At 35.7% G+C, this 27,607-nt stretch overlaps 1 protein-coding gene across 1 annotated transcript; it reads right to left on the bottom strand.

Moving 5' to 3' along the window:
* Nucleotides 1–4,049: 4,049 nt before the first annotated feature.
* On the bottom strand, nucleotides 4,050–5,974 carry LOC136223629 (probable caffeine synthase MTL2). The gene is made up of 4 exons (XM_066011741.1): nucleotides 5,797–5,974; nucleotides 5,312–5,719; nucleotides 4,754–5,005; nucleotides 4,050–4,633 (listed from the first exon to the last, which is right to left on the bottom strand). Exons 1-4 carry the CDS (start codon nucleotides 5,872–5,874, stop codon nucleotides 4,262–4,264), a joined length of 1,110 nt encoding a protein of 369 aa, XP_065867813.1. The 5' UTR covers nucleotides 5,875–5,974; the 3' UTR covers nucleotides 4,050–4,261.
* Between the last annotated feature and the right edge of the window lie 21,633 nt (nucleotides 5,975–27,607).

A 27,607-nucleotide genomic window follows, 5' to 3' on the forward strand; every position in this document is an offset into this window, starting at 1 on the left:
TCCTTGTATCTGTAAAAGCATGAGCTAAAGTTTGCATTTAGACCCTACCTTTGAAGAAATGCCAAAATCATTACTTAGGTAGATAACTTAAGAATTGAAGGCATGTGATATTAAACTTGAGTTTGGGGAGAACTAGTAAGCACAAATTTGAAACCCAAGAACTGTGAGTTGAATTTGAGCCCAAGAGCGAACATCAAAAAGCTCTTTTTCTTGACATTTTTGTGTGAATGCTTTGACTTGTGGAAAGATTACAGGTTTTGCACCTAATACTAAGTTGAACCTACATGCATTGATTTGAGATGTTAAACGATGAATCAGCCTCATTAGAATTAACCTTTTCTTTATCTTATTTTCTCTTTTTCATCTACTTTAGGAAGCCCCTTTGAGCCTGTATTTTGTAGTTTATAGATTTTTCTTTCGTTCTAACCCATATTTTTGCAAACCATCACTTGGTTTGTTGCTTGACCTGAGTTTTTGCAAAGCTCACGTCAAGCCTTTATTTCCTTCTAGCGCTTTATCCTTGTTTATGGCACCATAGTAGCAAGCCAAAAGGCTAAGAAGTGATTGAGCATTACTACCCAAAAAGAAACAGAAAAGAGAGAAAAAAGAAAAACAGAAAAGGAAAAAGAAAAGAGACGAACAAAAGAGGGAGAACTCTATCTCCCAGTTCTAAAATGAGAACGTCTCAGAAAAAAAGAGTAATAATGAATAAAAAGCTCAATCACTTCGCAATTTGCTAAAGCCATTTTAAACTTCGTTTTTCTAGCGCTAGAACTCCTAACCCTTGTTGTACCTTTAACCCCCTTACCACATTACAACCCCAATTCGAGGTTGTTTTTGATATCATCGGAGTCATATAGCATAGTAGAGGAACTCGGATGAACGTGCAAAATCAACGTAATCCTAAGCAAGAACATAAGCCGAGAGTAAACACTTTAGCCACCAAAATCGTATGAATTGAGTGAACTACCTATGGTGAGGTGTTTTACTTAGCTATCCCCTTAAGCTCGCTTCATTGAACATGTGTCCTTTTTCTTAAACATATGACCTGTGATAATTGAAATGCGGCTTTTGGATATCGTGTCTCTACTTTGTATTTCCGAAATGCATGTAATTACAGATGCTCGAAATTGTGTCAAGCGCCTAGTCAAACCAGGAGGTTTTCTAGCTTGCTTGTGATTGCGGGTTTAGTTTTTTAGTTTACTTGGGGACAAGTAAAGTTTTAAGTGCGAGAAGGTTTGATAGGGGTCAAAAACCCCTATCTTTGGGTACGGTTTTAGGACGGTTTTTAGTGTTATTTCATGAGTAAGCGAGCAATTCTCGCATTTATATGCTTTTGTGTGAGTTAATTAGAAATTGAAAGTGTTTTATTAACTTTTCGTTGTTTAGGCTCGTTTTCTGATCATTTTAGGCAAATAAGTCCAAAATGGCATGTATGTTATAATTCCATTATCTTTTATAGCTAATTGATCCGCCAAAAGTCGCACCAAACGGAGCGTTTGCTAAAAATGAGCGATTGGCGGGTCAATTTAGCCCTGGGACTAATGCTATTTGGAGTTTTCTTGCATGCGCAGGGATAAGTTTGGGCGAAAAATACATCTTGGGACACCGAGCAACCGCGCGGAGGCGTGCAGGGCAAAACCGCTCGTCGGACTGGCCTATTTAGGCCAGCTCGCCGAGCAGGTCCTCAGGGGCCTGCTTGGGCGAGCTGGCCTTTGTAGGCCTGCTCGGGCGAGCTAGGGGCCAGCTCGCCGAGCAGCTCACCCTGCTCGGCGAGCTGACCTGCGGGAATCAGTTAAAAAAACTGATTCCCGGCCCCACGACTTCCTACCTGCATAAGGACACGAAACAGGTCAGAAAGAGGGCCCGAGCTACGTCTATAAATAGAACTTTTCCATTGTAAATTAAATATCTTTCATTTATTGTAATTTACTTTAGCCTTCCCCCTTGAGAAATCCTCTCCACCTCTTCCATCTTCTCCAACCTCCATTGAAGAAGCTTCGAAGCTCCGCATCTCCATCGAGGATTATTCAAGGTCCGTCCTTAAGACCTAGGAGGCCGGCTGCATGGTAGACAGGTTCCCTGAAAGGGATTTTCTTATCACCTTTTATCTTACCATGTTTGTACCCTTTGATACAGTTTATGAATCCAAGCTAATTGTATCCTGTGACATTGTTCTTCGCCTTTAATAATATTTTAGCTCTTATTATGTTCTATGATTATTTGTTTAATCTTTGTCTTACGCTTTATTCAATTGGTTTAACTCATTCAAAAGCCCCAAAATCTAGTAGGCACATATTGTGAGCTGAATCTGACCTAGTCAGAGCCTAGGAGATTGACGACCTCTTAGTTGATTAAGCCCAAATTGTTGAGCCTTAGACCTAGTTTCGGCCTTACAAGGGAATCACGCACTAGAGACTTCAGGAGGGTAAGTAGGGTTAATCGCCTTGAATAAAAGTGACTTAGATTAGGTTTTTAATCTATTGACCTAGTAACCTAACTTCATTATTATTGTTCATACCATGTTCCTTCGGGTAATTGCATTAGTGAAAGATCACCTAGGAGTAGTTTAACTTAATTAGGAGTAGTTTAACTTAATTAGGAGTAGAATAACTTAATTAGGAGTAGAATAACTTAATTAGAATTAGAATAACTTAGCTAGGAGTAGAGTAATTCAACCTAGGAGTAGATTAACTTAATCAAAACAAACTCAAAACCCACACAGCCTAGATAACACCTGAGACCAAGTAGCTCGATACTTGCAGAAATAAATCCTGTGGACGATACCTGGACTTTTCCAGAATTTTATTACTTGATAACGACAGGGTACACTTATCCCTTAGTGAGTCCTCCTACGGAGGGCGCATCAATGATCTCATTATCACAGGAACTGTATGAATTCAATCCATCACTTATTAGACTTGAAATAGATAGGTCAGCTACAGGTTCTTTGTCTCTCAAAAGAAATACATTCAAGACATATTGAAGGAGCATGGTGTGTTGCATTCCAAACCTTTGAAATTGCCCATGGAATGCAATGTAAAATTTTCTCATGACAAAAGTGAACCCGTGTCTGATCCTAGCATTTATCAGAGACTCATTGGCAAATTGATCTACTTGACCATCACAAGACCAGACATTGTCTTTCCAGTTCAAAGATTGACTCAGTTTCTTCATCAGCCCACTTCCATTCATATGCAAACAGCAAAAAGAATCTTGAGATATTTGTCTGGCACCATTGCTCATTGCATATTTCTCACTGCTCAATCTTCTGTTCAACTCATTGCCTACTGTGATAGTGACTAGGCCAGTTGTCCTCTGACTCACTGATCTACAACTGGATACTGCATCTTCCTTGGTGACTCTCCCATTTCCTGGAAACCAAAGAAGCAGTCTGTGGTAGCTCGTTCTTCCGCTAAAGCACAATACAGAGCAATGGCTCTTACAACTTGTGAAATTACTTGGCTAACTGCTCTTCTAAAAGACTTGGGCATCAAAAATCTTCCTCCCATTGTTCTTAAGTGTGAAAATCAAGCTGCCATCTCTATTGCAACAAATCATGTGCTTCATGAGCTCACTAAACACATCGAGATAGACTGTCACTATGTTTGGGACCAGGTGAATGCAGAGGATCGATCAAGCCTTTTTATGTTTCCTCAGCTGATCAAGTGGCCGATGTTTTCACAAAGGTTCTCTTAGTTAAAGATCATCAACGCCATTCTTCCAAGCTTGGCACTTCATTCCGCCTTCGTTACCAGCTTGAGGGGGAGTATTGAAGTTATTTGTCTGATTCAAAGAGTTTTATGGTTTTTTTTTTTTGTTTGTTGTGTTGTTGTGCCTTTTAATGCTCTGTTCTCAGCTTTTTTGTATGATGAATAAAGGAGCAATTTCTGCAAATCACTCTGTGATCCTTTATTGCTAATGTGGGTCATTTTTAGTTTTCAAATAAATCCTTGTTGTTAATGTTTCGCCGGTTTGAATGAAATTTTGAGAAAAATAATAAACAAAGCATTATGTCAAATTAAAATATGTAATTATAAACATCAAAATGGAAACAAAATATTAAACAACATGAAACAATTTTACATAAATAAATTCCTCAATGCAAGGAGTAATAATCCGGCATATGCTTAAATCTTACACGATATCAAAGTACTAGGCAATACAATAGTATTTCCCTGAATAAAAGTAAAATTAAAATCAAATAGAAAGGATGAAAAATGCAACAAATCCAAGAATCTATCCCCAAACAACCATATAATTACTCAATCCTATTTTTTATCATGGAAACGACCATATAATTACTCAATCCTATTTTTGCCTCCAAACAATCAATCACTTTGATGGACAATCTATGAAATAAATTGTCAATAATAGCATCTCCAAAATGACTTGATAGCATGGTTTCAGTAACAGCTCTCATATAATTGGCTACATATTTCCCTCTCTCTAATATATCAAACCACAGCTCATTGTTACCATCATCAATGTTGGAATCCCAACTTATTTCGAATTCTTCTATTCCTTTAATCTTAAATGAATTTTCCCTTTCAATCACATTTCTCACTTCTTCTACGCAAGGACTATAGAATGGAACATTGAAATTGTCCAATGTTGATTCTTCGATCATACCCTGCCAGAAACTTATTTATCAACATATCTATTCAAATAAATCTTATTATATGAGAAGTTCAAGTAATTCATTTAAAAAAGAAGTGTTATTAAATAAAGAAGCTGAAGAACCATTAATTACCTCGTGAACCATCTGTTTCAGAGAATCCTGAATTAACTCTAATGGATTTTTATCGCTTTTAGCTATAAAAGTTATCACCATATGACCACCGCAGACCATCTCAACCGATCGTGATTTCAAGAATTTCATAAAATCCTTCTCAAACTGATCATGATATGCTTTCTGAAGGCTTGTTGGGCTTGAGTCAGTTACATAAAAAATACCACCTTTGTTCAGTGGAATTCCAAATTCACTTACAAGCACTTCAGGAACCTGTTCCCAGTAGGATTGTCAATTTTTGACACAAGAATAGGATTTAGATAGAAAATCAGGTTTACACGACTAGTTTGATAGAATTATCGTTTTTATTTCATTGGCATCATAAACAATCATGTATAAAATATACAGATAACACTATCACAGCATAATCTGTTTTGACACTGCTAATTCCAATTAAATAAGGAATTAAATATAAGGGAAACATTATATTAATTTGCTATCAAAAATTTAAAGTGTTAATCTATGTAAAATAATACTAATAATTAAGAAAAGAAAGTTGAGTTATTTGTGTGTTAGAACCTGAGATCTCCAATGGAGGCTAGAAGAAGAGTGAACAAAGTGCAGAGAATTTGGTGGAAACAGCCTTCCATAGAAACTTCCTGGCATTGCACCTATCAAGCAATGCTCAAACTTGCTGCCTTTATCTTTCTCTAATTTCTGTTGAAAATTGGGCACTAATGATCTGAAAACCGTGTTAAAATCATTCCCCGGAAGATCATTTAGGAAATACTGCAGATTTGGTGGTTTCTTGTTCAATTTAGTACAAGTAGAATCAATTGTTTCAATGATTTCCCAAAGAGGTAGGAGTGTGTTGGGTCCCGAAGAGCACCCAAAATCAGCCATTGTTAGACACTCAGACGAGCTTTCTTGACATAGTTGTGCAATGCTTTCTTCCAGTATAGGCTTGGCTATTAAAATCACTTTCTTCTGCATCAGATTAATTAAGAAAGGGGTTAATGGATATTAAACAAGCAAATTCATTTGATATATGTTTGTGAAATTACCTGATACAAAGAGTTCCTGCAGTAGCTATTTTCTCCTTCTCCACCATTCATGTGATGAACTTGTATTGGAACTCTCATCTCTCTACTGTTGTGAGTAAGTTGCACTGGGACTTGTTATGTAATATTATCATCTTTATATACTAATTAACCAGACAACCTTTCCTGCATGTAGAGTTACAATTTCAATTCCTAAGTATGTTAACCTTCAAAATTTCACTTCTAATTTCAAGCAATCAAGCATGGTACTCTCAATTCGGTCTACGATTTTAATTTCAAAGTTTTTAGCTTTTCGTCCAAATTTCTTGCTTCCGTAATTTTTTGATGTAATTTTTTTGATAAAATTAGCCTTCGTTTGGAAGTTTACCGGGTGTTTGTTAGAAGGAATACATGAGGTGAGATAGGGATAAAATACACGAGATGAGTTATCCCGTGTTTGTTTAGGAGATAGAAGAGTGAGATGGATGATCCCTCAAATCCTATACCCAAGAGGAGGTGGTATAAGAAGGTGGGATAAGATGGTGCGACTTTAATAGGATGGAAAAGTCATGTAATTTAAATAAGGTTAAAATAGTAAAATGTATTATTTTATCCCTATCCCTATTCCACGTACCAAAATTGAATAATAATTATCGATTATTATATTTTTATCTTTATCTCAATCATTTATTCTTATTTCTATCCCAACCTTTATTTTTATCCCTATCTCAATAGAATACCAAATTCCCCGTTAGAGCTTAACGAGTGAGAGCTAAAAGAAGTAATGGAAAGAAAAACAAAGTATTGGAGATGAAAGTTAAAAGTCAACCTTGCTTTGGGAGTACAAATATACATTGAAAGTAGGTTAAATTTACTCAGTAAAAATGAAAAAAACTGAATACACTTTACGTTAGCTTCTAATTTAAAGGATAGAGTTTGAAAGTCAAAACAAATAACATTTAACTTTCCTTAATATTATTTTACGGTCCAAAAGCCACTCTGGAACCAAGCTTATTATGATATTTAAGCTTGGATTGCTTACATTTACCTCTATTAACTTCATCCCAAACAAGGTTACTGCGTTTACACCAAATCAGAAAAGGGAAACAAAATACATGGATATATATTGGACCCATATGAGTGCTACAATCGAGGAGAAATCTGTATGAGTTGTCTATGAAATTTCCAATGTATAACAGCGGTGGCAGATTCAGATTATTGATAGGGAAAGTTTCAATGTCAGTAAAATTTATTTTGTGGTTTTACTTTATTATAAATTTAAGACTTTACAAACATATTAAAAGGCTTTTTGGCAACATTTGAGTGTCCAAAGTTTCAAACCTCCACCCGATATTTATCCCTCATAATTTTTCAGTGTATGTAAAAATTATTCTGTTTTATACTAGATGTCTTTCTAACTCGTTGTATATAAATTAAGAATATCATTTTTTTTATTGAAATGCTGGGACGTGATTAAGGCTCGACGATGACATCCCAACTAGGTCGGCACCTCAGCGAGGAGCCTCAATCAACCCCAAAAGAACAAAAAATGAAAAATACAAAGAAAAAATTAAACGAAACGAACGTGAGCAACATTACAAAGATCATAAAAAAATAAAAGATTGACAGAATGACGGTGCAACAGGCCACCAGATCAAATTTGCTGTAGTGTTGCCGAATCTAGCAAGACTATCCGTCGTCTGGTTTCCTTCGCGGTAAATGTGGGAGATTCTGAAATTCATAAGCGCACAACGTGCCAGACCCTGTAGTCATTCCTGTCGAACCTGCCAAGGAACCCTCACATCCCTGCCTTTGAACAGATTAACCACATAAGCAGAGTCAGACTCAACCCAAAGGCTATGCCACTCTCTCTCCCATACTGATTCAATTGCAAATAGAACAACTTTGAGTTCAGCGACGTGTGCATAAGAGTTGTCGATGCGAAACGCAAAGCAGTCTTCGACAAATCCTCTAGCATTGCGGAAAACTCCCCCTGCACCCGTATGACCCATCAAACCACTGGCCGATCCGTCGGTATTCACTTTAATCCACCCAGCGGGCGGCGACACCCATCTAACAATCTTGTAATCTGGCTCAAGCGGCGGTCTGTTTCGATGCATCGCAGCAGTTCCGCAATTAGCACCGGCTGATTTTGAAATGCAAGAAAACAAGCGGGCAGCTAACCTTTGGATTAAAGGGAGCTCATCATCAAAAACGGCTTTATTTCTAATGTGCCAAATATACCAAGTGCACGTAATTAATGTCACCAGCCATTCGTGACGTCTGTTGTACGGGATTCGAAGTCTCTACAGGGAGCTGATCGTCTGTAGATTTATCACAATACCAAAGTGGTTCCCAACGGCTGCCCACGACGAGGACGCCACCGTGCATGAGGTAAACAAATGCTCCAAGGAATCTTTGTGCTCCTTACACAGCTCACACCTTGAGGCTAATGAAAAACCATATCGTTGAAGAGCGGTTTGAACCGTGAGCCTATTATGCAACATCGACCAACAAGTGGCTGATCTTCGGGGAGGAAGAAACGGTTTCCATATGATTCGACCCCAGTCCTTGGACCCAGACGGCACAAGATAATCATAAAAATTCTTAGCATTTAGGCTATCCGAATCCGAGACCGTCCAAACGCAAACATCCCTCTCATTTAATCCATGCTTTACCTGCATAATATTTCTTTGAACGAGTGGGGGAAAATCCTCAATATTCGTCCATGAACCGTCTGTGTGATAACGGCTCACAAGCTCCAACAGCGATCGCTGCTCATTGGTAGGAATCTCGAGCTGATCAACGATGGTCGAATGAATCCACGCATCCGTCCAAAAGTTCAGCCTCGAATTGTCCCTAATCCACCATCCCGCTTTGTCTCTAATACTGCTAAATATGGACCGGCAAGATATCCAAACTGAAGATTTTATAACATAGTGTTTTATCTGACCAGAAGCGATGAGGAAACGGGTCCTTAGAAGTCTGGCAATGAAGGAACAACCCTGCAAAAGTTCCCAACCAAACTTTCCCAGCAAAACATAATTGAAAAGGCTTAGATTCTTTATCCCAAGCCCGCCTCCATCTTTATGTTGACAACAAATAGACCACGGCACCACCACAAGCTTGCGTCGTGTTGAGCGATTTCCGCAAGTGCACGGTTTCGCTTGTAGTAATAAACTAGATATCGATCCCACAGGGAACGTTTTTCAACAAAAACTTATTACTTCCAAGGAAGACTTCCGTTTTCTTCCAATTCACTACCTGACCCGAAATTGCTGTATAAAATTGAAAATATCCCTGATACATTTCATGTTTCTCACCGTGGCTTTGCCAAAAAGCAACATATCATCAACATATAGCAGATGAGATGGAAAATTATCCTTGGATATGTAAGACATAGGTGTGAGAATACCATGTTGCTTAAACCTGTGAAGCCACCGACTGAAGAAATCTTCCGCAATGCCGAATAAAATAGGGGAGAGAGGATCCCCTTGGCGAACTCCACAAGAGCATCCAAAGTAACCTTTCGCGTTACCCCCAAGCATAATTGAGATTTTTGCCGAGATCAAAATCTCCAGAATCCATCCATGAAAACGGAGTGTAAATCCGAAAGCTTCCATAACCGCCAATATGAAATTCCAATCGAGCGTGTCAAAAGCCTTTCGAATATCAATTTTTAGAGCCATATTTCCTCCAAAGCAGCGCTTATCGTATTTATCCCTTCAGAAGCTGCAGCAATGCAGTGATGAATATTCCTTCACTGAATAAACCCAAACTGATTATCTGACACAATTTTTGTAGCCACCGGAGCGAGCCTGTCAGTGGCTGGAATTCATGCCAGGGAAAACACATCCCGTGTTGATTGTCTGACATAATTAAAATTACTCATACCAATAGGCCTGAACTGCGTCATGTCAGTGGCTCCATTTACCTTTGGAAGAAGCACCATTAGGCTGGAATTCATGCCAGGGAAAACACATCCCATGTCAAAAAAAAAACTAAGTACCATTTCACAAACATCCCGACCCACGATGTTCTAGAAGTGTTGATAGAAAATCCCTCCAAACCCATCAGGACCCGGCGCACTATCCCGATTCATACTGAAAACAGCAGCTCTAATCACATCAATGGAAGGCAGATTCATCAAACCCTCATTATCTTCCATCGTCGCCAAATTTGGGATGGTATCTGAAATTACGCTCAGCTCAACCGGTTGCGAGTTGCCTGTAAATAGAGAAGTATAAAAATCAATAACATGCTGGGAAATGCAGTTTTCATCGCTTGTAAGCACCCCCATCAATCATCAGGGTGCAAAGGTTAGCCTGAACTTTCTTAATTTTTGTCGCCCGGTGAAAGAACCACGAATTGCGGTCCCCAGCATACAGCCATTGCACCCTACTCCGATCTCTGAAGAATAACTCCTGCCGGTAGAGCTGCAGATCAAGTTCAGCCTGAGCCTGGGCTTCCTGAGCTCGCATTTCTCTATTAAAACCATGTTCAGAGATATCCAATTGGACCTGTTCCAAGTTAAGTTTAGCCGTAGCAATGTTGGCTTCCACTAAGCCAAAAACATTCCTATTCCAAGCTCTAAGGATTGGACAAAGTGTCTTCAATTTATGATAAAGAAGCTGGCCTGGGGGTAAGGAGATGTGCAAGCTGCGCCAGTGATCCGACACCACTTCATGAAGAGCAGAGTGCGTCATCCACATTGAAAGGAAACAGAATCTAGATTTCCGAATCAAACAAACCTCATAAGAAATCAAAATCGGACAATGATCAGAATGGTGCCGTAGGAGAGTAGAACAACGAATTTTATCCCAAGAGTCACCAAGCCTGATTTCGACATAAGCTTCACCAAGCCGGCCATTGGACCAGGTGTATTCAAACCCAGTAGTTTCAACATCAATCAATCTCCCATTGTTAATGAACCCGCGAAATTTGCTGCAGGATCTGTTAGCTGGCCCTCTCCCTGTTTTTTTTGTTAGCTCCATTAATGGCATTGAAGTCACCAACAACAAGCCAGGCGCTGCCCCCGTTGTATGACAAGAAAGAATCCCAAAGCTCACTTCGACGAGTTGCGGAAGTACTGCCATAAAGAAAAGAAACAATGCATCCAATCCCCCCTATACTAAATTGTGATATGCTGCTCATGCTCCACAAGAACAGAATTCCGCACAACCCTACTGATTCTGTCAAACAGCCAAATCGAGCCTTGTGCATTACTAGTAATTAATTGTAAGCCCAGCGAAATCCAAAAAGAAGGATCAACTCTGTCAAATGAAACCTTAGGTTCAGCCAAACAAACCAAATTCGGACGATTAATATTACAGATAAGCTCAAGGCGCGATGGGTGCGAGGGTTGCTAATCCATCTGCAGTTCCAAAAGAGTGCTAACATTGATAGCGTATGGGTGGTCAACTCTGCCTTTTAGAGCGAGATTCACTAAGAGGCTTGTGAATTTTCTGCTTTTGGCTAACCAAAGACCATTTTGCTGCCTAATCCGGTTTTTGCATCCCATCCTCCTCTACTTGCCTAGCTTGCCGTTTCTGTGCCTTCCAAATTTGGTTGGTCCAATCGGGCACCTCAGAGTTGGTACTGATGGGATTGCGGATTACTTCCGTGATCAACAGCCTACTCGGTCCTTCAGAGTCGGAATTGGCCCTATTACCATCCTCACTATAATCTCCCCACGGCTTATTCACATCGAACTCGCTGGATGTTGCCATTTCTGATAAGCTAGAACTGTGGAGAACCATTTGTAAATCATTATGTTTCTGCTGAGGTGGTTCTGAGGTCTTAGTATTGACATCTTGATTATTCAGTGGCTTTTCATTCCTAGTGTCCGTACCACGCTTCTGTTTCGCGGTCTTCCTGTGTTGTTTCTGCGCATCATACTTAATATTACGTCTACACTGAGCAGACGAGGGACCAATAGAAGAACAAGTCGCACAAAGTGGCAGGAGATGCTCATATTCCAGGAAAACCCATTGTTTATGAGAATTGGTATCCACTCTAACCTTTGACTGTATGTCTCCGGAAAAATCCACATCAATTAAGACCCGCGCATAGTGGCCAAATTCACCATTCACAGTATTGTGATCAAAATGGATAGGAATTCCAACAACCTTTGCAATACTAGCAATTATTCGAGTATCCCAAAACTCCCAAGGTAAATTATAGAAGCGAACCCATACCTGAGCAGATGTTGATTTGTGAGAGTCGGGGTTGAAACTAGGCGTCCAAGCTGTGAACCGCATAATGCCTGGCTTGAGCGGAATGGCTCCCATGCTCCCATGCTGGAAACGGATGCTTTTGCTTCGCAGGCTTCGCATAATCGCTATGATTTTAATGTTGTTGTAAATTTTGATAATATTATGATTTTAATGTTAGAATTATTGTTGCACACTCGTTGTTATGCCTTTTTTTGTTATATACCACTTCGCAGATTTCGCAATATGCGAAGTTTGTGAATATAATATTGCTTAAAAACACGTCTTTTATCTTCGCAGGCTTCGTATATTGCGAAATCTGCAAATTAAAATCATCTACTGAACCAAACATTATCTTCGCATATTGGGTAAATGGGAGAAAGAAAGAAAGGCTAAGACGGAAGGGAGAAAGAAGAAAGGCTAAATTGTTTTCCAAGTGTTATATGTATATTAAGGGTATTTTGGAAAAGTCACACAAAAATAGTCTAGATATGTAGCAAGTTGGGTAAATGGGTTAAATATATAAAGGCTTAATAGGCACCCAGCCCGCTAAACTTGTAACTTTTTTTCACCTGACCCCCTCAACTTAGGGGACAACCTCTGAACCCCCCAACTCTCCAAAAACATCACATACAGCCCCTTACACCCCTATGTTCGGTCAAAATATTGATCCGTGTAGAAAACCTGTTTGACTGTTGACCACACCAATGTCACGTGTCACTTTTTTTATTAAAATTTTCCATTCTGGCATAAGAATTCTGATCGAAATCCATCTCTGGTAGTTGCTCGCTGAGCAGGGGTCTCAATGGAAAAATTTAATAAAAAATGACACGTGACATTAGTGTGGTCAACAGTCAAATGCGTTTTCTACACGGGTCAAAATTTTAACCGAACATAGGGGTGTAATGGGCTGTATGTGATGTTTTTGGAGAGTTGATGGGGTTGAGAGGTTGTCCCCTAAGTTGAGGGGGCCAGGTGAAAAAAAGATACAAGTTTAGGGAGTTGGTTGCCTATTAAGCCATATATAAATGAGTCTCCCATTTGACTCAATTTTATAATTTTCCCTTTATTTAATTTTGGTAAACTTGTTTTTCTTATTTCCAGTTGGCACGATTATTTTTTAATGTTATTCGTATTATTATAATATTTTACCGAAAGAATCATGTTTTCCTCCGGCTAATAAATTCTTATTTTTAATTTTTATTTAGTTATTTAAATTATTTTTATTATTTTGTATATTACATTTCTATATTTTTATAATTTATTTGTTTACACTTTAAAATATATCCATATTAGAAATTTTAGATACTAACAGCGTCATATTACAATTTAATCAAATATTAAAAATTAATGAAATAGAAATAATAATGATAATAATAATAATCTATATATAATATAAAATAGTAATGATGGATCTGAGGTGTCACTTTCTCATTTTTTATTGATAAAAAATATAAAATATAATATATTAATTTTAATTATATTATTATATTTATCTATAAAAAAATTATTTTATCCGTACTATATCTAAGGGTTCTACAGAATTTAAATTAATCTCTAAAATCTTTGTAATTCTCCACATATCTACCTATATATATATATATATATATATATATATATATATATATATATAACAGTAACGATGGAGATGAGGTGTCACTTCCTCTTTCTTTACTGATCTGTATAATATAAAACAATAACGATGGAGCTGAGGTGTCACTTCCTCTATTTTTACTAATAAAAAATATAATGTCATATATAATATATTAATTTTAATTATATTATTATATTTATCTATAAAAAGATTATTTTATTCGTACTATATCTAAGACTTCTATAAAATTTAAGTTAATCCCTAAAATCTCTCTAATTCTCTGCATATATATATATATATATATATATATATATATATATATATATATATATATATATATATATATATATATATATAACAGTAACGATGGACCTGAGATGTCACTTCCTCATTTTTTACTAATAAAAGATATAATATAATATATAATATATTAATTTTAATTATATTATTATATTTATCTATAAAAATATTATTTTAAGTAAATGTGAAAATAAAATAATAATATTTAATTTATATATCACCTTTATATCATTAATTGTAATTATTAGATTATGGCCCTGTTTGGTAAAGAACGGTTTTGACCAACTTTAGTGGTCTGACCACTGAAACCGCTGATTGGAGTATTTGGTGGAGAGAGGTTTGTGAGAGAGTTTTGGGATGAAAACGCTAATTTAGAAAAAGCTCCTATAAGCTTTTTCAATTAGCGTTTTGCAATATTAAAATTAATGGATTTCTTTAACCCTAATTATTTTATGTATATTTTTATGTATTAAAAAAAAGAAATGCACTTATTCGTCTTTTTGCACAAACCGCTATTATCAATCAGCTAATTTTTACCAAACTGGTCTACACAAACAGCTAGTCAAATCAGCTAATATAATCAGCTAACAGCTAATGTAATCAGCTAATAATTAACAACTAATTCCCAAACAGAGCTTATATTTTTCTTAATATTTATATATTAAGATGAATCTGTATATCGCATGAGCCAAAAACTAATAATAATAATAATAATAATAATAATAATAATAATAATAGCCGGAACCAAACAACTCTTAGTTTCAATTAAATTTATAAGTTTGCAGCATATGACATATTTTTAGAAAAAGAAACTTCATTATATGTCTGCACCAAATATGATATATCCAACAGTCCAATAGAGACTCTACCTTGAAGATATTATGTCCGCTGCAAGTTGATGTATGTGATTCATATTCATTCGACCATATTATGGGACAAAATACTAAGGTACACTGCAAGTTATGTAGTATTCGTTAATTTTGCTTGTGAGTTGTCATCATCTAATATATTTATCAGACCACTAAAATTGCCAATTCATTTAGTATTGTCACAGGTTAAATAGATTGATGGGTTATACAATTCATTTAGTTAATATATCAATTGTGTCAAGACAATAGTTTTATGTTTTGAACATTGTTCAATTCACACAATAACTATTTTTTTGGGTAAATATGCAAATAACAATTTTTGACCGAATATCCGAATTTACAAACTGCACAAGTTGCAAGCTTTTAAGTCACATTATTGTGTTTGTAAAAAGGTCAAACTATAAATAGTTTTTTTTTTATATATATATATACTTTACCCAATACTAAGTAGTTCGTTTTTTACAAATTATCCCAATATTTTATTTTTATTTTTTCATTTCGTCAAAAATTAATAAAATTTTAGTTTTACTAATTTTAATTTATAAAAAATAGAGTATAATAACTAAGGGCCTAGAGCCTCTAAAATGCTGGAGCGGCCCTTGCCACCTATGACTCGCATTTCGCAAGGTGTTAAAGCACTAGGATTAATTTTCTTTAGATGTGTAGATGATAATCGCCTTAAATCCAGACTCTTTATTGACCCTCAACCGTGGAAGGGTGCTTTGATAGTTAATCTACTCGGTTGAAAACCGTGAAAGCGGATATAGGCTGTTTTGCTAGAGTTTTTGTGGAACATCTTATTGGTAATTGTTGGATTGAGGATGAATAACTCCTGCCGGTAGAGCTGCAGATCAAGTTCAGCCTGAGCCTGGGCTTCCTGAGCTCGCATTTCTCTATTAAAACCATGTTCAGAGATATCCAATTGGACCTGTTCCAAGTTAAGTTTAGCCGTAGCAATGTTGGCTTCCACTAAGCCAAAAACATTCCTATTCCAAGCTCTAAGGATTGGACAAAGTGTCTTCAATTTATGATAAAGAAGCTGGCCTGGGGGTAAGGAGATGTGCAAGCTGCGCCAGTGATCCGACACCACTTCATGAAGAGCAGAGTGCGTCATCCACATTGAAAGGAAACAGAATCTAGATTTCCGAATCAAACAAACCTCATAAGAAATCAAAATCGGACAATGATCAGAATGGTGCCGTAGGAGAGTAGAACAACGAATTTTATCCCAAGAGTCACCAAGCCTGATTTCGACATAAGCTTCACCAAGCCGGCCATTGGACCAGGTGTATTCAAACCCAGTAGTTTCAACATCAATCAATCTCCCATTGTTAATGAACCCGCGAAATTTGCTGCAGGATCTGTTAGCTGGCCCTCTCCCTGTTTTTTTTTGTTAGCTCCGTTAATGGCATTGAAGTCACCAACAACAAGCCAGGCGCTGCCCCCGTTGTATGACAAGAAAGAATCCCAAAGCTCACTTCGACGAGTTGCGGAAGTACTGCCATAAAGAAAAGAAACAAGGCATCCAATCCCCCCTATACTAAATTGTGATATGCTGCTCATGCTCCACAAGAACAGAATTCCGCACAACCCTACTGATTCTGTCAAACAGCCAAATCGAGCCTTGTGCATTACTAGTAATTAATTGTAAGCCCAGCGAAAGCCAAAAAGAAGGATCAACTCTGTCAAATGAAACCTTAGGTTCAGCCAAACAAACCAAATTCGGACGATTAATATTACAGATAAGCTCAAGGCGCGATGGGTGCGAGGGTTGCTAATCCATCTGCAGTTCCAAAAGAGTGCTAACATTGATAGCGTATGGGTGGTCAACTCTGCCTTTTAGAGCGAGATTCACTAAGAGGCTTGTGAGTTTTCTGCTTTTGGCTAACCAAAGACCATTTTGCTGCCTAATCCGGTTTTTGCATCCCATCCTCCTCTACTTGCCTAGCTTGCCGTTTCTGTGCCTTCCAAATTTGGTTGGTCCAATCGGGCACCTCAGAGTTGGTACTGATGGGATTGCGGATTACTTCCGTGATCAACAGCCTACTCGGTCCTTCAGAGTCGGAATTGGCCCTATTACCATCCTCACTATAATCTCCCCACGGCTTATTCACATCGAACTCGCTGGATGTTGCCATTTCTGATAAGCTAGAACTGTGGAGAACCATTTGTAAATCATTATGTTTCTGCTGAGGTGGTTCTGAGGTCTTAGTATTGACATCTTGATTATTCAGTGGCTTTTCATTCCTAGTGTCCGTACCACGCTTCTGTTTCGCGGTCTTCCTGTGTTGTTTCTGCGCATCATACTTAATATTACGTCTACACTGAGCAGACGAGGGACCAATAGAAGAACAAGTCGCACAAAGTGGCAGGAGATGCTCATATTCCAGGAAAACCCATTGTTTATGAGAATTGGTATCCACTCTAACCTTTGACTGTATGTCTCCGGAAAAATCCACATCAATTAAGACCCGCGCATAGTGGCCAAATTCACCATTCACAGTATTGTGATCAAAATGGATAGGAATTCCAACAACCTTTGCAATACTAGCAATTATTCGAGTATCCCAAAACTCCCAAGGTAAATTATAGAAGCGAACCCATACCTGAGCAGATGTTGATTTGTGAGAGTCGGGGTTGAAACTAGGCGTCCAAGCTGTGAACCGCATAATGCCTGGCTTGAGCGGAATGGCTCCCATGCTCCCATGCTGGAAACGGATGCTTTTGCTTCGCAGGCTTCGCATAATCGCTATGATTTTAATGTTGTTGTAAATTTTGATAATATTATGATTTTAATGTTAGAATTATTGTTGCACACTCGTTGTTATGCCTTTTTTTGTTATATACCACTTCGCAGATTTCGCAATATGCGAAGTTTGTGAATATAATATTGCTTAAAAACACGTCTTTTATCTTCGCAGGCTTCGTATATTGCGAAATCTGCGAATTAAAATCATCTACTGAACCAAACATTATCTTCGCATATTGGGTAAATGGGAGAAAGAAAGAAAGGCTAAGACGGAAGGGAGAAAGAAGAAAGGCTAAATTGTTTTCCAAGTGTTATATGTATATTAAGGGTATTTTGGAAAAGTCACACAAAAATAGTCTAGATATGTAGCAAGTTGGGTAAATGGGTTAAATATATAAAGGCTTAATAGGCACCCAGCCCGCTAAACTTGTAACTTTTTTTCACCTGACCCCCTCAACTTAGGGGACAACCTCTGAACCCCCCCAACTCTCCAAAAACATCACATACAGCCCCTTACACCCCTATGTTCGGTCAAAATATTGATCCGTGTAGAAAACCTGTTTGACTGTTGACCACACCAATGTCACGTGTCACTTTTTTTATTACAATTTTCCATTCTGGCATAAGAATTCTGATCGAAATCCATCTCTGGTAGTTGCTCGCTGAGCAGGGGTCTCAATGGAAAAATTTAATAAAAAATGACACGTGACATTAGTGTGGTCAACAGTCAAATGCGTTTTCTACACGGGTCAAAATTTTAACCGAACATAGGGGTGTAATGGGCTGTATGTGATGTTTTTGGAGAGTTGATGGGGTTGAGAGGTTGTCCCCTAAGTTGAGGGGGCCAGGTGAAAAATAGATACAAGTTTAGGGAGTTGGTTGCCTATTAAGCCATATATAAATGAGTCTCCCATTTGACTCAATTTTATAATTTTCCCTTTATTTAATTTTGGTAAACTTGTTTTTCTTATTTCCAGTTGGCACGATTATTTTTTAATGTTATTCGTATTATTATAATATTTTACCGAAAGAATCATGTTTTCCTCCGGCTAATAAATTCTTATTTTTAATTTTTATTTAGTTATTTAAATTATTTTTATTATTTTGTATATTACATTTCTATATTTTTATAATTTATTTGTTTACACTTTAAAATATATCCATATTAGAAATTTTAGATACTAACAGCGTCATATTACAATTTAATCAAATATTAAAAATTAATGAAATAGAAATAATAATGATAATAATAATAATCTATATATAATATAAAATAGTAATGATGGATCTGAGGTGTCACTTTCTCATTTTTTATTGATAAAAAATATAAAATATAATATATTAATTTTAATTATATTATTATATTTATCTATAAAAAAATTATTTTATCCGTACTATATCTAAGGGTTCTACAGAATTTAAATTAATCTCTAAAATCTTTGTAATTCTCCACATATCTACCTATATATATATATATATATATATATATATATATATATATATATATATATATATATAACAGTAACGATGGAGATGAGGTGTCACTTCCTCTTTTTTTACTGATCTGTATAATATAAAACAATAACGATGGAGCTGAGGTGTCACTTCCTCTATTTTTACTAATAAAAAATATAATGTCATATATAATATATTAATTTTAATTATATTATTATATTTATCTATAAAAAGATTATTTTATTCGTACTATATCTAAGACTTCTATAAAATTTAAGTTAATCCCTAAAATCTCTCTAATTCTCTGCATATATATATATATATATATATATATATATATATAACAGTAACGATGGACCTGAGATGTCACTTCCTCATTTTTTACTAATAAAAGATATAATATAATATATAATATATTAATTTTAATTATATTATTATATTTATCTATAAAAATATTATTTTAAGTAAATGTGAAAATAAAATAATAATATTTAATTTATATATCACCTTTATATCATTAATTGTAATTATTAGATTATGGCCCTGTTTGGTAAAGAACGGTTTTGACCAACTTTAGTGGTCTGACCACTGAAACCGCTGATTGGAGTATTTGGTGGAGAGAGGTTTGTGAGAGAGTTTTGGGATGAAAACGCTAATTTAGAAAAAGCTCCTATAAGCTTTTTCAATTAGCGTTTTGCAATATTAAAATTAATGGATTTCTTTAACCCTAATTATTTTATGTATATTTTTATGTATTAAAAAAAAGAAATGCACTTATTCGTCTTTTTGCACAAACCGCTATTATCAATCAGCTAATTTTTACCAAACTGGTCTACACAAACAGCTAGTCAAATCAGCTAATATAATCAGCTAACAGCTAATGTAATCAGCTAATAATTAACAACTAATTCCCAAACAGAGCTTATATTTTTCTTAATATTTATATATTAAGATGAATCTGTACATCGCATGAGCCAAAAACTAATAATAATAATAATAATAATAATAATAATAATAATAATAGCCGGAACCAAACAACTCTTAGTTTCAATTAAATTTATAAGTTTGCAGCATATGACATATTTTTAGAAAAAGAAACTTCATTATATGTCTGCACCAAATATGATATATCCAACAGTCCAATAGAGACTCTACCTTGAAGATATTATGTCCGCTGCAAGTTGATGTATGTGATTCATATTCATTCGACCATATTATGGGACAAAATACTAAGGTACACTGCAAGTTATGTAGTATTCGTTAATTTTGCTTGTGAGTTGTCATCATCTAATATATTTATCAGACCACTAAAATTGCCAATTCATTTAGTATTGTCACAGGTTAAATAGATTGATGGGTTATACAATTCATTTAGTTAATATATCAATTGTGTCAAGACAATAGTTTTATGTTTTGAACATTGTTCAATTCACACAATAACTATTTTTTTGGGTAAATATGCAAATAACAATTTTTGACCGAATATCCGAATTTACAAACTGCACAAGTTGCAAGCTTTTAAGTCACATTATTGTGTTTGTAAAAAGGTCAAACTATAAATAGTTTTTTTTTTATATATATATATACTTTACCCAATACTAAGTAGTTCGTTTTTTACAAATTATCCCAATATTTTATTTTTATTTTTTCATTTCGTCAAAAATTAATAAAATTTTAGTTTTACTAATTTTAATTTATAAAAAATAGAGTATAATAACTAAGGGCCTAGAGCCTCTAAAATGCTGGAGCGGCCCTTGCCACCTATGACTCGCATTTCGCAAGGTGTTAAAGCACTAGGATTAATTTTCTTTAGATGTGTAGATGATAATCGCCTTAAATCCAGACTCTTTATTGACCCTCAACCGTGGAAGGGTGCTTTGATAGTTAATCTACTCGGTTGAAAACCGTGAAAGCGGATATAGGCTGTTTTGCTAGAGTTTTTGTGGAACATCTTATTGGTAATTGTTGGATTGAGGATGAATAACTCCTGCCGGTAGAGCTGCAGATCAAGTTCAGCCTGAGCCTGGGCTTCCTGAGCTCGCATTTCTCTATTAAAACCATGTTCAGAGATATCCAATTGGACCTGTTCCAAGTTAAGTTTAGCCGTAGCAATGTTGGCTTCCACTAAGCCAAAAACATTCCTATTCCAAGCTCTAAGGATTGGACAAAGTGTCTTCAATTTATGATAAAGAAGCTGGCCTGGGGGTAAGGAGATGTGCAAGCTGCGCCAGTGATCCGACACCACTTCATGAAGAGCAGAGTGCGTCATCCACATTGAAAGGAAACAGAATCTAGATTTCCGAATCAAACAAACCTCATAAGAAATCAAAATCGGACAATGATCAGAATGGTGCCGTAGGAGAGTAGAACAACGAATTTTATCCCAAGAGTCACCAAGCCTGATTTCGACATAAGCTTCACCAAGCCGGCCATTGGACCAGGTGTATTCAAACCCAGTAGTTTCAACATCAATCAATCTCCCATTGTTAATGAACCCGCGAAATTTGCTGCAGGATCTGTTAGCTGGCCCTCTCCCTGTTTTTTTTTGTTAGCTCCGTTAATGGCATTGAAGTCACCAACAACAAGCCAGGCGCTGCCCCCGTTGTATGACAAGAAAGAATCCCAAAGCTCACTTCGACGAGTTGCGGAAGTACTGCCATAAAGAAAAGAAACAAGGCATCCAATCCCCCCTATACTAAATTGTGATATGCTGCTCATGCTCCACAAGAACAGAATTCCGCACAACCCTACTGATTCTGTCAAACAGCCAAATCGAGCCTTGTGCATTACTAGTAATTAATTGTAAGCCCAGCGAAAGCCAAAAAGAAGGATCAACTCTGTCAAATGAAACCTTAGGTTCAGCCAAACAAACCAAATTCGGACGATTAATATTACAGATAAGCTCAAGGCGCGATGGGTGCGAGGGTTGCTAATCCATCTGCAGTTCCAAAAGAGTGCTAACATTGATAGCGTATGGGTGGTCAACTCTGCCTTTTAGAGCGAGATTCACTAAGAGGCTTGTGAGTTTTCTGCTTTTGGCTAACCAAAGACCATTTTGCTGCCTAATCCGGTTTTTGCATCCCATCCTCCTCTACTTGCCTAGCTTGCCGTTTCTGTGCCTTCCAAATTTGGTTGGTCCAATCGGGCACCTCAGAGTTGGTACTGATGGGATTGCGGATTACTTCCGTGATCAACAGCCTACTCGGTCCTTCAGAGTCGGAATTGGCCCTATTACCATCCTCACTATAATCTCCCCACGGCTTATTCACATCGAACTCGCTGGATGTTGCCATTTCTGATAAGCTAGAACTGTGGAGAACCATTTGTAAATCATTATGTTTCTGCTGAGGTGGTTCTGAGGTCTTAGTATTGACATCTTGATTATTCAGTGGCTTTTCATTCCTAGTGTCCGTACCACGCTTCTGTTTCGCGGTCTTCCTGTGTTGTTTCTGCGCATCATACTTAATATTACGTCTACACTGAGCAGACGAGGGACCAATAGAAGAACAAGTCGCACAAAGTGGCAGGAGATGCTCATATTCCAGGAAAACCCATTGTTTATGAGAATTGGTATCCACTCTAACCTTTGACTGTATGTCTCCGGAAAAATCCACATCAATTAAGACCCGCGCATAGTGGCCAAATTCACCATTCACAGTATTGTGATCAAAATGGATAGGAATTCCAACAACCTTTGCAATACTAGCAATTATTCGAGTATCCCAAAACTCCCAAGGTAAATTATAGAAGCGAACCCATACCTGAGCAGATGTTGATTTGTGAGAGTCGGGGTTGAAACTAGGCGTCCAAGCTGTGAACCGCATAATGCCTGGCTTGAGCGGAATGGCTCCCATGCTCCCATGCTGGAAACGGATGCTTTTGCTTCGCAGGCTTCGCATAATCGCTATGATTTTAATGTTGTTGTAAATTTTGATAATATTATGATTTTAATGTTAGAATTATTGTTGCACACTCGTTGTTATGCCTTTTTTTGTTATATACCACTTCGCAGATTTCGCAATATGCGAAGTTTGTGAATATAATATTGCTTAAAAACACGTCTTTTATCTTCGCAGGCTTCGTATATTGCGAAATCTGCGAATTAAAATCATCTACTGAACCAAACATTATCTTCGTATATTGGGTAAATGGGAGAAAGAAAGAAAGGCTAAGACGGAAGGGAGAAAGAAGAAAGGCTAAATTGTTTTCCAAGTGTTATATGTATATTAAGGGTATTTTGGAAAAGTCACACAAAAATAGTCTAGATATGTAGCAAGTTGGGTAAATGGGTTAAATATATAAAGGCTTAATAGGCACCCAGCCCGCTAAACTTGTAACTTTTTTTCACCTGACCCCCTCAACTTAGGGGACAACCTCGGAACCCCCCCAACTCTCCAAAAACATCACATACAGCCCCTTACACCCCTATGTTCGGTCAAAATATTGATCCGTGTAGAAAACCTGTTTGACTGTTGACCACACCAATGTCACGTGTCACTTTTTTTATTAAAATTTTCCATTCTGGCATAAGAATTCTGATCGAAATCCATCTCTGGTAGTTGCTCGCTGAGCAGGGGTCTCAATGGAAAAATTTAATAAAAAATGACACGTGACATTAGTGTGGTCAACAGTCAAATGCGTTTTCTACACGGGTCAAAATTTTAACCGAACATAGGGGTGTAATGGGCTGTATGTGATGTTTTTGGAGAGTTGATGGGGTTGAGAGGTTGTCCCCTAAGTTGAGGGGGCCAGGTGAAAAAAAGATACAAGTTTAGGGAGTTGGTTGCCTATTAAGCCATATATAAATGAGTCTCCCATTTGACTCAATTTTATAATTTTCCCTTTATTTAATTTTGGTAAACTTGTTTTTCTTATTTCCAGTTGGCACGATTATTTTTTAATGTTATTCGTATTATTATAATATTTTACCGAAAGAATCATGTTTTCCTCCGGCTAATAAATTCTTATTTTTAATTTTTATTTAGTTATTTAAATTATTTTTATTATTTTGTATATTACATTTCTATATTTTTATAATTTATTTGTTTACACTTTAAAATATATCCATATTAGAAATTTTAGATACTAACAGCGTCATATTACAATTTAATCAAATATTAAAAATTAATGAAATAGAAATAATAATGATAATAATAATAATCTATATATAATATAAAATAGTAATGATGGATCTGAGGTGTCACTTCCTCATTTTTTATTGATAAAAAATATAAAATATAATATATTAATTTTAATTATATTATTATATTTATCTATAAAAAAATTATTTTATCCGTACTATATCTAAGGGTTCTACAGAATTTAAATTAATCTCTAAAATCTTTGTAATTCTCCACATATCTACCTATATATATATATATATATATATATATATATATATATATATATATAACAGTAACGATGGAGATGAGGTGTCACTTCCTCTTTCTTTACTGATCTGTATAATATAAAACAATAACGATGGAGCTGAGGTGTCACTTCCTCTATTTTTACTAATAAAAAATATAATGTCATATATAATATATTAATTTTAATTATATTATTATATTTATCTATAAAAAGATTATTTTATTCGTACTATATCTAAGACTTCTATAAAATTTAAGTTAATCCCTAAAATCTCTCTAATTCTTTGCATATATATATATATATATATATATATATATATATATAACAGTAACGATGGACCTGAGATGTCACTTCCTCATTTTTTACTAATAAAAGATATAATATAATATATAATATATTAATTTTAATTATATTATTATATTTATCTATAAAAATATTATTTTAAGTAAATGTGAAAATAAAATAATAATATTTAATTTATATATCACCTTTATATCATTAATTGTAATTATTAGATTATGGCCCTGTTTGGTAAAGAACGGTTTTGACCAACTTTAGTGGTCTGACCACTGAAACCGCTGATTGGAGTATTTGGTGGAGAGAGGTTTGTGAGAGAGTTTTGGGATGAAAACGCTAATTTAGAAAAAGCTCCTATAAGCTTTTTCAATTAGCGTTTTGCAATATTAAAATTAATGGATTTCTTTAACCCTAATTATTTTATGTATATTTTTATGTATTAAAAAAAAGAAATGCACTTATTCGTCTTTTTGCACAAACCGCTATTATCAATCAGCTAATTTTTACCAAACTGGTCTACACAAACAGCTAGTCAAATCAGCTAATATAATCAGCTAACAGCTAATGTAATCAGCTAATAATTAACAACTAATTCCCAAACAGAGCTTATATTTTTCTTAATATTTATATATTAAGATGAATCTGTACATCGCATGAGCCAAAAACTAATAATAATAATAATAATAATAATAATAATAATAATAATAATAATAGCCGGAACCAAACAACTCTTAGTTTCAATTAAATTTATAAGTTTGCAGCATATGACATATTTTTAGAAAAAGAAACTTCATTATATGTCTGCACCAAATATGATATATCCAACAGTCCAATAGAGACTCTACCTTGAAGATATTATGTCCGCTGCAAGTTGATGTATGTGATTCATATTCATTCGACCATATTATGGGACAAAATACTAAGGTACACTGCAAGTTATGTAGTATTCGTTAATTTTGCTTGTGAGTTGTCATCATCTAATATATTTATCAGACCACTAAAATTGCCAATTCATTTAGTATTGTCACAGGTTAAATAGATTGATGGGTTATACAATTCATTTAGTTAATATATCAATTGTGTCAAGACAATAGTTTTATGTTTTGAACATTGTTCAATTCACACAATAACTATTTTTTTGGGTAAATATGCAAATAACAATTTTTGACCGAATATCCGAATTTACAAACTGCACAAGTTGCAAGCTTTTAAGTCACATTATTGTGTTTGTAAAAAGGTCAAACTATAAATAGTTTTTTTTTTATATATATATATACTTTACCCAATACTAAGTAGTTCGTTTTTTACAAATTATCCCAATATTTTATTTTTATTTTTTCATTTCGTCAAAAATTAATAAAATTTTAGTTTTACTAATTTTAATTTATAAAAAATAGAGTATAATAACTAAGGGCCTAGAGCCTCTAAAATGCTGGAGCGGCCCTTGCCACCTATGACTCGCATTTCGCAAGGTGTTAAAGCACTAGGATTAATTTTCTTTAGATGTGTAGATGATAATCGCCTTAAATCCAGACTCTTTATTGACCCTCAACCGTGGAAGGGTGCTTTGATAGTTAATCTACTCGGTTGAAAACCGTGAAAGCGGATATAGGCTGTTTTGCTAGAGTTTTTGTGGAACATCTTATTGGTAATTGTTGGATTGAGGATGAACTGTTTTATATGGATTATGAAGGTTTTCATTGCATGTACTTATTATGGACAATATGGGCATTCAAAGAAGATGTGATTGTACCCCCAACGTTGTTTTATCACATACGGACAAAACTAATATTGATGTTAGCAAGGGGTAGCGGGAACAACTGTCCCTAATGATAAAGGAGTTTCTACCATATAGTAGTTATTGGCGTTGTTCTGTATGTCGAGAGGATGATGTGAAACTCCTCCACCTAAGTTGTCTTTACGACCTCTAACCTTATTTTGCGCTCCTTGTACTATGGTGTGATTTGTGACTTCAAGGATAATGTTTTTTTTTTAGGATGATATATTGAGGTGAACTCGAGTTTTATATATGCAACCTCTCGTAATAGGTTTTAAAGTCCTAATAGTCAAATTGTTTATCGTTATCAGAAATTTCAGTGTGGGGAATTCCAAATCTACTGAGTATGGAGTTTTCCATGAAGTCGGTTATCCATTTAGAGGTGATAGAGGAAACTGTTTCAACTTCGGCACATTTAGTGAAGTGGTCCACTACTATGATGTTGTATTTCCTTTAATATTGAGCTTCAAAGGAAGCTCGTATTATATCAATACTTCATGTTGTAAATGGCCAAGTCGGATGAATGAATGTTCTCATAGATGTTCAAGACCTTTTGTGGGATAAGTAGGCTTGGCATCATTTACATTTGTGAATGAACTCTGCCTCATCATGAGCCATTTCTAGCCCGTAAAATCCATGTAGCCACGCCTTTCTTACTAAAGTGTCCTTACCCTCATGAATGCCATAGACACCTTCATGGATTTCCCTAAGGATGTACTGGGCATCCTTGAAGCCAACACATTAGACATATGATATATGGTGTTGTATTCTATTGCATACTGATCGGACTTTCAAATGATCTTGATTTGCTCATTTTTATTCATCAGTAATGTTTTTATTGTTAAGTATGAAAATATGGGGAAAAAATCCACTCATGTTTTATTCATCCGGCACTCAAGTTAGTTCTGGTCTCGAGAGAAAATAAATAAAGACCTTAGAGAGAGAAACTCAAAAGAATGTAATGTATCTTTTGCAAAGGGAGTGGGACCCCTTATATAGGAGTGATAACTTATAGTCTACATTGGAGTAAACTAACTATGTATTTGATTAAGAAAAGAAACTGAGAAAGTCGGCTTTCCTTATTTGAAAGGCATTATATGTGCACATAAGGAGTTTGGTTTATGAAAGGACCCCTTAAGTCATCCCTATAACTAGGGGTGTAAACGACCTAAGCCGAATCGAACCTCGGTAGGTTCGGTATTGGTTTGTTAA

The sequence above is a fragment of the Euphorbia lathyris genome, chromosome 3 (genome assembly GCF_963576675.1).
Source record: "Euphorbia lathyris chromosome 3, ddEupLath1.1, whole genome shotgun sequence".
Taxonomy (NCBI): domain Eukaryota; kingdom Viridiplantae; phylum Streptophyta; class Magnoliopsida; order Malpighiales; family Euphorbiaceae; genus Euphorbia; species Euphorbia lathyris.

Coding starts and splice junctions, on each gene's coding strand:
- LOC136223629 (XM_066011741.1), bottom strand. CDS start 5,874: ATGAGAGTTCCAATACAAGTTCATCACATGAATGGTGGAGAAGGAGAA. Junction 5,006..5,311: donor GCCTCCATTGGAGATCTCAG/GTTCTAACACAC, acceptor TACTGGGAACAG/GTTCCTGAAGTGCTTGTAAG. Junction 4,634..4,753: donor TGAAACAGATGGTTCACGAG/GTAATTAATGGT, acceptor AGTTTCTGGCAG/GGTATGATCGAAGAATCAAC.